Source organism: Trichechus manatus, unplaced genomic scaffold, assembly GCF_000243295.1.
Source record: "Trichechus manatus latirostris isolate Lorelei unplaced genomic scaffold, TriManLat1.0 scaffold00104, whole genome shotgun sequence".
NCBI lineage: Eukaryota > Metazoa > Chordata > Mammalia > Sirenia > Trichechidae > Trichechus > Trichechus manatus.
Window position 1 is genome coordinate 5,216,594 of NW_004444040.1, and position 9,258 is coordinate 5,225,851.

Genomic DNA, 9,258 nt, shown 5'->3' on the forward strand with positions numbered 1-9,258 from the left:
CCAGCCGCGCCGAGCTGCGCCCGGCTCGCGCTGCGCCCGCCGCTCGGCTTCCCACACCCCGCCGGGGATTGGCCACCACCGCCGGACATCAGCCGCCGCAGCCGACCAGAACGCCCTCGGGGACGAGGGCCGGGAGGATCACTGGGTGCTCGGAGGCATCCCCGCGCCGCGGACCCCGCGCGGGTTGGAGCGCCCGGCCGCGCGCGCCACAGTGCCGTGGCCTCGGTTGTCCGGGCCGCATCAGAGCCGCGGACGGGCGCGCAGAGCGCTGAGGAACCGGGAGTGGAGCTCGAGCGCCGCGATGCCTAGCACACCTCGCCAGGATTCGGGGGCCCGGGACGCGCTGGCCGAGGTGTGATCAGACCCCAGGCTGGCCACAAAGCGCAAGGCAGCTTGTCCCGGGGGTCTAGGAGAGCAAGAAGAGAGCGCAGCCACCCGCCTCGGCAGCCCGGGACTCGACTCGATTCGCCGGAGAATGCGCCCGAGGACGACGGGGCGCCGGAGCCTCGGTGTTTTCAACTGGCGAGCGTGAATGGGGGTGCGCTGGAGTAAGGCAGAGTGATGCGGGGGGGCAACTCGCCAGGCACCGAGATCGCTGCTGCCGCTGCGCCCCTCCCCGGACCCGGCGTCGACCAGGATGGCTGCCCCGAGCCATGGGCCGCGGCGGAGCTAGCGCGGAGCGCCCGACTCTCCTCCCTCGCGTCCCGGAGTCGGCGCCGCGCGGGGTCACGCGTCCTACGGGCGCTGGTTCCTGAGGACGACGACAGCACCAGCTTTTCATTTTTCCTTTCCCTTCCTTGCCCCGCACTCCTCCCCCTGCTCGCTGTTGTTGTGTGTCAGCACTTGGCTGGAGACTTCTTGAACTTGCAGGCAGAATAATTTGCGTTCCCCACTTCGCCGGTGCCTCTCCCCCAGCGGGGACAGCCTAGTCGTCCCCGAGCCCCGCCGCCGCTTCACTCTTCTGCGGGGCCCGACCCCTAGACGCCGTTCCCAGCGCGGAGAGGGAGACTGACCGGCCGGCGCCCGGCAGGAGGCAAAGGAAGGGAGCGGACACCCGACCCCCGCACCAGGTCCTTTGGCCAGAGTTTTTCCATGTGGAGGCTCTTTCAATGGACGTGTCTCCGCGTGCTTCTTAGACGGTCTGCGGTCTCCTAAAGGTAGAGGACGCGGTCCTGGGCCGGGGATTGGGGGGGGGGCGCGAGGTGGGGCGCGGGGCTGTGGCGGCTGAGCCCCTCCCCGGGTCGGGCTAGACCAGACATAAACAGACCCCCTTCAGGTCCACGTGCAGCGGAACCCCTGCGGGGGTGCCCCCATCCAACCGCTTCTGGCGACCATCTAGCCTTGCCTGCCTGACCCGTTTCTCTTCGCCCCTCGTTTCCCCCCCGTTCGGTATTTAATTAGGATTGTTAACACTAAGGCGATTAAAAAAAAAAAAAGAAAAGAAATCCCTTAGAGTGGCCCCTGGGTTTTCACCCGTTAGCTGCCAACCTGTATGCCCTGCCATGACGATTCCTTCTCTCTTCTCCAAGTTTCTCCGAGAGATGTACTCTCTACTCAGAGCCACGTCCCATTTAGTAAAGCAGTAGAAGTTGGGGTTCTCCCTGTTTCTTTCCAGAAATGCGAGGGGGCAGTACTTCAGTGCCTCCTTGTACTGCATTTTCAACATCTGACACGTGAAGTAATAGATATTAGCCATTTACGTAATCCCAGGGAGATGCATGTGTATCTTGACCGCACTGGGAGGTGCGGGGGTTGAGGTGGTTTGTCCTGACACCCCCGAGGTTAGGGGCGTGGGCCCCAAGTTTCAAGTGGCGTTTGAAAGTTGTGGTCTTGAATGTGCAGGGTCTGGAAGTTATAGACTGTGTATCAGGAAGTTCTAATACAGTGCCTCTAAGGAGGTCACATGTACCGTTTGTCCGTGTTTATAAGCAATCGAGTGCTGGGCTGTGTGTGTTTTGGATTGTTTAGTGGGCACAGGGTGTCAGACCAAGGGGTGGTTTCTCTAGGTTCCCTGTGCTGGCTGTCAATGCGAGTGTAACAGGAAAGAGGAGACAGTCATTGACGCTGATGGGGGCGGGGGGGAGGACAAAATCCCAAATCAGATGACAGATGGGTTGAGAGTGGAATGGGAGGAGTGAGTTATCTGGCTCAGGAACTAGGGACCCTCCATTCCCTCAAACGTCCCTGCTTCAGCTCCTCTGACAAAGCCCCGCGAGTGTTGCAAGCCAGGTGGGCACCCTGGAGGAGGAGGGAGCCGGGGCAGCGGGAGTGAGGGAGGGGGTTGGGCGGGGAACTCAGTGACTCACGTCGGCCCTGTCCGCAGGTCGACCATGGTGGCCGGGACCCGCTGTCTTCTAGCGTTGCTGCTTCCCCAGGTCCTCCTGGGCGGCGCGGCCGGCCTCATTCCTGAGCTGGCCCGCAGGAAGTTCGCGGCGGCGTGGGGCCGTTCCTCATCCCAGCCCTCGGACGAAGTCCTCAGCGAGTTTGAGTTGCGGCTGCTCAGCATGTTCGGCCTGAAGCAGAGACCCACCCCCAGCAGGGACGCCGTGGTGCCCCCCTACATGCTGGATTTGTACCGCCGGCACTCGGGCCAGCCAGGCGCGCGCGCCCGGGACCACCGCCTGGAAAAGGCAGCCAGCCGCGCCAACACGGTGCGCAGCTTCCACCACGAAGGTGAGGCGTGGAACAGGGAGTGAGAGCGGGGACCTGGGCGGGAGTCACCCTGCAAAGCCTCTCACCGTGGGGCAGACTAGAGACATCCCTGGAGGGACAGTTTGGCCAGGGCGCAGCAGACGTTTCCACTCTTGCCTCTGTAACTCTCTTCCAGATCCAGGCTTTAACGCACTGTTAATGCACTGTGTGTGGAGGGGAGCCAGGGATTCCCCTTTGGTAAATCCGCACCCTTTTCCTGGATTGCAGCCAGAAGGGCGACTCCTCCCCCAGGAACTGGAGAAAAATCAAGTGAAGATGAGGGCAAAAGGCATGCCCCTAGCCAGCTAAATATGCAAGAATTCCACAGGGGAAAAGAGGAGACTGATTGGGATTTAAGTCTGTTTAGAAACCCTTGCTCTATCGATCTGCTTCTCCTGTTTAAGCCAGGGTTTCAAGCTAGACAAGAGTTAAGGGGAGAATCCGCAGAAACGGTCTTAAAAAAGCAAAGCCCAGGGACCCAAAATCTTCCTAATTTACAGTTGATGTGCGCCTGGTTTGGAAGATTTTGAATCTCTGTCTAATCCCCGTGGGAGATCAATTCCACAATCAATCTTATTGTTTCCACAATGACTTTCTTGTCTTTTGCTTCAGTCTGAGGTAGGCTCAGGGTAGAGACAAGGCAAGCCCTTCAGATAAAAGCTTCTGCAGCAGCTGCCCGTTTTCCTTCATTGTATTGAAATGTCAGGTGTTTTTTTGTTTGTTTGTTTTGTTTTATTATATGAATGTGGTTTGTTAAGGTAGGATATTTTTGCTTGTTTCATCAGGAAGGCATTTAGTGGATTTGAAATGTATTGGAGCAGTTATTGACAGTTGCTGTACCTAAGTTCTTAGAGCAATTGGTCGAAAACATGTTCCACCTCAATTCTTTTTCTATACTTTTAAATACCCCTTTGACTTAATAAATTCTAAATAGAGCACCGGTTCCTTCGAATTTTAGAAACGGATACAAGTTGTCAATCCCAGAGCAACCAATGGTAGGATATTGGGGAGTTGGGAATAAAGTTCCCTGTTTCTTACCTTGCCCTACTGAGAAGGTGTATTTCAAGTGGAAATCTGCACTTGGATATAAACACATCAGAAATGTCACAGCCAGACGGGCGTTTTCTCCCTGTGTGAGTTATGACTTATACTTGTGAGAACGCTGGCTGATAGTGGTAAAAAGCCCCAAAGGCAGGTCACGGAACAAAGTTACTTCTCATGTATACATTAAAGCAGCACAGTTGCCACTGAGTCAGTTCCAAGTCATGGTGACCTCTTGTGTGTCACAGTTGAACGATGCTCCATAGGATTTTTAATGGCTGAATTTTTCAGAAGTAGATCGCCAGATCTTCCTTCCGAATTGTTGCTGGGTGGACTTGAACCTCCAACCTTTCTGTTAGCAGCTGAATACATTAACCACGTGCACCACCCGGGGGCTCCCATCTAGGAAACACTGTCGATAATCAATTCATTTTCAAACACATTTCAAAGTGAGGTGCTTTCTGCTAGCAGAAATCAGACATCTGCAAAGCAATGAAATCTCATTCTACTACTCCTTCAGATTTCAGCCACTGAAAGCAGAAGTCTGTCACGTGCAGAAATGTTGTCATCTGTGTCCAATTCTATCACTTTAACCCTAGTATTACTATAGATCCAATCATCTTTCCTAGCAGATGCTGATTAGAAGACATTTTCTGGATAGAAAAGTAACAAGAATAGCTGTTTAGCCGCCTCCTGGAAATTTGACATGGAAATCTGAAACTTATATTTCTTAACTTTATCTTTAAGACCAGAAAGGTTCTGTGTGCCTCTTATAATTTAAAATGAAGATCATTTAAGTCGCTTGACATTTAAAACAACGATCACATGAGGATTGACCGGTGCAGTCTGCATGTTCCCCAATCCTCCTCCAGAAGTGACTTGATCGACACTAAATAGGCTACCAATTATTAGAGAGTGTTATTTCAATTAAAAAAGCATGCTTGACTTTATAAGTTGGAATTTCTACCTTTAAAAAGTGTAAGTGGTACATCATATACACAGCACAGAAGTTACCCACTTAACATCAACTTACAATAAGTTCAGATCCTTGTATAATTGGATGACAGAAAACCTGTCATTTTTGCCCCAATAAAAAAAACTCACTTCTTTTTTTTTTATGACTAGTATATCATCATTAGATTGCATATAGTGTTTTTTGAAGACTGTCTTTATTGTTGTGTAACCCAGCGTTTGAGTTTTATAAATATCTTTGTGCCATGCATCCCACTAAAAAACTTAATAAACCATGATGAGATTATGACTGCTTGCTCAAGAGAAGAATTTGGTTTACATCCCATTAATGACATTTGTTTGGTAAAGGATCCCATTCAGTCTGGGTCCTCAAAATGTCTTTATGCTTTTCTGTCAGATCAGAATATAGAAGGACCACATGCTTGTCCTCCAGTCTCGGAAGGACACAGTCTTCCTTTTGCATGAAATAGCTGAATTCTTTTCCTCTCTGACTAAAGCTTTCAGATAGGGATTAGCCCTGCACCCACAAATTTGATTATCTTGAAAACCTCCATATAATAGGAAAGTCAAAGCAACAGTCATTGTCATGTGAAGGAAAACTCGTGCCACAAATTCCCAGTGCACCTTAAGGATTTGAACACATAGACCCCTGAAACCAGTACTTCCCTAGTGTGCTTTCTTAGGCTCGCAGATGTTTGCATGGGATTTCCACAAGCCCGTTTCCAGTTGGGAATGCTGATTGAGGTTGAGGCTTCAGGGCTTGATGGTGGGTCCTCAGCACGGTTTCCACCTGTTTTTAGTGGGTACCCGCTAAATTCTCTTTTGATCTTTCTCATTGAATTATTTTTGTCTTTTAGACTTGCCCTTTGTGTATTTCACTGAGCAGCCAGATGATAATGAGAAGGCCCTTGACCATTTCACGGGTATTGGAGTGAAGGGTGGACAGAGGCCAAAGCAGCTTTAGTGATGCTGACTATGCTCTTTTAGTTGCTACTTCCTTCATTTCTTTTTGAAAGAAGCCTGAGTCTTTTTAACCCTTAGTATTTTAGCTTTTTCTCCTTGATATATCCATTCTGTACTATTTTATATTCTAGAATTCTCAGCCACTTTTTAGGGCAGTGATTTCTAACCTTACTGATTCTCAAGAACATTCCCAGATTTTTTGGTTGTTGTTTTAATGGATGTTTTCTGCCCAAAGAATGCTGCAAAATTCTCAAAATATAACAACTCACTTTTTGCTCAAACCCTGCGTACTCTCGGACAAAAAAAAAAATAGTTGCTGTTGAGTCAAATTTAACTCATAGCGACCCATGTGTGTCAGAGTAGAACTGTGTGCTCCGTAGGGTTTTCAATGGCTGATTTTTTGGAAGTAGATTGCCAGGCCTTTCTTCTGAGGCATTTCTGGGTGGGCTCAAACCTCTAACCTTGTGGTTAGCATCCAAGTGCATTAACCGTTTGTACCGCCCAGGGACTCCTTAGGACAAAAGGAGCCACAAAATATCAGTGTTTCCAAACAAGATAGACATGTCCTAGTGGGCCCTGTCTGTCTGACTTTTCTGCTCATTTAGTTCTGTCCACTGTCTCCACCGTCCTTGGGTAGTATATTACTATCCCTTTAGTTGAGACAGGACACGCTCCACAGTTTTTAGTCTCTTGCATATGAACGTGTTCCCTGACGGTAATGACTTTTGCTTGAGTTTTTGACTCCTCCCCTCCATTAGGTGGTACAGTCTAGTGGTTAGAAGCCTTCCATCTGCTGTATTCTTCATAGCTCTGCTGTTTATTTACTAGCTCTGTGACCTTAGGCAAGTTACTTAACCTCTGTGAGCTCTTTCATTTGAAAAACAGATAATGACAGTTCCTCTCTAATTGGTTTGTTGTGAGATAATTCATAGAAAGCTGTTAGTACCAGACTGGGACATAAAAAGCATTCAGTAAAAACATTAGCTATCATCATCCTTCTGACATTTTTCTTTTAAGTCATAGTCTATCCTTGTCTAGGGGAAGAGGAAGACAAAGGGTGTAGGCTGGATAAGCTAGATAAAGGTTGAGAAAATGCAGCCCTGTCTTTTGGATTTTTTGAGGTAGATAAATAATTGAGAGTGTAGATGATTAAGTGAAGACTTCACTTTTGGAGGAGAGTACAGATGTCATTGTCACCTTAATTTTGTTTCCCACATTTTTGCAGACAGCTTCATTCATTTGGTTAAGAACTTAGAGGCTCAGGAACCCATGTATAAGATAGGCCAGAATCTTTTAAGTCCCCTGGCAAATTTGGCTTATCCAGCAAAGGATATTTACAGACCATTTAGCAACTGTATAAGTCTCCAAACAATGTTATGTACTAAGGCTTAATGCTCCATATTTTCAGAATCTGTGCTAAGATAATTTGCAGTAGTTTTTTTTTTTGTTGTTGTTGTTGTTCCACAAATGGTGTGTCTGTGTTGTATGTGTGTTTATTTATAACTTCTTTCCTCTTTTGCTTATATTTGCGTTCAAGATATTTGTTGCAGTTGTGATTTCTCTGGGTGCTTTCATTAATGTAGCTCTTCAGTGAATGTCTGGAATAGTTTTCCTTTCCTCCCTCTACTTTTAAAGAAAAGTAGGTGTTCTTAGGTGTTCTGGTATCAGAAGTCAGTAGATCAAGTACAGGTCAGGCTTTGGGGTCATTGAAATTGGGGAGACACTGCTGATTTTCACCTTCTTTTTCCTCTGGAGTCCTGGTGGTGCGGTGGTTAAGCGTTCAGCTGCTAACCAAAAGGTCGGCAGTTTGAATCCACCAGCCGCTGCCTGGAAACCCTATGGGGCAGTTCTCCTCTGTCCTATAAAGTTGCTATGAGTTGGAATCAACTCAGCAGCAATGGGTTTGGTTTTTTAGTCTTTCTCCTCTGGTAGCTGTTGGCTTCTCTGCTGAAAGAGTCCTTCCAGCAGAAGCATCAGAGCCTACTTGAGGAGAGGGAAAGGAACGCTGGACACAACCCTTGATGGAATCACCAAGGGGAGCCCACATTGGATTAACCAGTTGCTGTCGAGTTGATTCTGACTCCTAGCGAACCCCATGTGTGTCAAAGGAGAACTGGGCTCTACAGTGTTTTTGATAACTATTTTTTTTTGGGAAATAGATCACCAAGACTTTCTTCTGAGGTGCCTCTGAGTGGACTCAAACCTCCAACTTTTTGGTTAACAGCTGTACGTGTTAACTATTTGCACCACCCAGCACTTTCTGGTTCGATTGGTAGAAGGGTTATTTTAATAGTAGTGCCTGGCAGAGTTGGGTTTAGAATGTGGATGGAGCACTAAAGGTGTGGATTGTCAGCCATGGGGGATGATGGGGGCTCATTTCTTGGCCTGATAGTCTCCATGTCTAAGTAGATGAGATTTAGGAACAGCCTTCTGATCTGAGTCCCTGGCTGCCCACCCACGGCCTCAACTTTTGTTCCTTGGCTAAAACTAGTGGTTCTACTCGTTTTTGTATTGGACAGAAAGGCACTTAAAAATAGTCATTTGAATGGGAAAAGAATCCTTTAAGATGTTGACACTCAGGTAAGTGGTCCACAAGCTAGCAGCACCCACATCATCTGGGAGGTTGCTAGAAATGCAGAACCTCTGGCTCTACATCAGACCCGCTGAGTCAGAATCTGCACTTGAAGGTTTAAAGTTCCCTTGGTATCTGGCACACGTTACAGTTTGAGAAGCACTGCATTAAAACATTACTCCATAATTTGGTGTCAGTTTTCCCTCTTGAAATGGGTGCTTCCAGTTAGCTTGTGATGACAATGACTTTTGCTTTGATGGTAAAAGTTTACAGATGGAACCTTTGAATGAAGGATCTAACACTTTGTTAAGGTATCTGGAGTCTGTGAAGAACTTACAGCTGTTTGTCTTTAGGAGAAATACGATGACAAAATTAATGAAAACATAGTCTCCACTTAGGATGATGACGTGGAATTATGGCAAAACAGATTTTGTTAAGAACTTAGGTTGGGATCCTTAATGACGTAGGTACATTTTTGTTTTAACAGTGAAATGACAGGATGTGGCAAAACTTGTTAGTTGCTGTGGAGTCAGTTCTGACTCACAGTGACCTCATGTGTGCAGAGTAGAACTGCTCCATAGGATTTTCAAGGCTGTGACCTTTCAGGAGCAGATTGCCAGACCTGTATTCCAAGGTGCCTCTGGGAAGGTTTGAATTGCAAACCTTTGGCTAGTAGTTGAGTGCTTAACCATTTGCACCACCCAGGGACTCCCTGTGGTAAAACTAGAAGAAAATAAACTATTTCAAATCCTATTCTTTGGTGATTTGCAATCTTACAAGTATTCAACATGCTAATGTTATTTTTCTTTGCTCCTTAAAATTGAAGTTCATTCAGGTATTGTAATCTTAAATTGCGATTTTGAAATAAAGATGATAACTATGGAATGACTTCTGAAATGGAAGGAGATTCTCCCTTACATCATGAATATCATAATGATATTTTTGTCAACTTCCCTTGGTTTTATATCTGTTCTGCACCTATTATGTTTTTCACTATGGCTTCTTAAAAAAAAAAAAAA

The 9,258-nt window shown here is 47.4% G+C and overlaps 1 protein-coding gene across 1 annotated transcript in view; it reads left to right on the forward strand.

Moving 5' to 3' along the window:
* The first annotated feature begins 374 nt into the window (after window positions 1-374).
* Window positions 375-9,258, forward strand: part of BMP2 (bone morphogenetic protein 2) — a 10,586-nt gene continuing 1,702 nt past the window's right edge. The window contains exons 1-2 of the mRNA XM_004383051.1: window positions 375-1,157; window positions 2,324-2,673. Of these exons, the coding sequence (XP_004383108.1) occupies window positions 2,331-2,673 (343 nt within the window). The 5' untranslated portion in view covers window positions 375-1,157; window positions 2,324-2,330. The remainder of the gene's footprint in view (window positions 1,158-2,323; window positions 2,674-9,258) is intronic.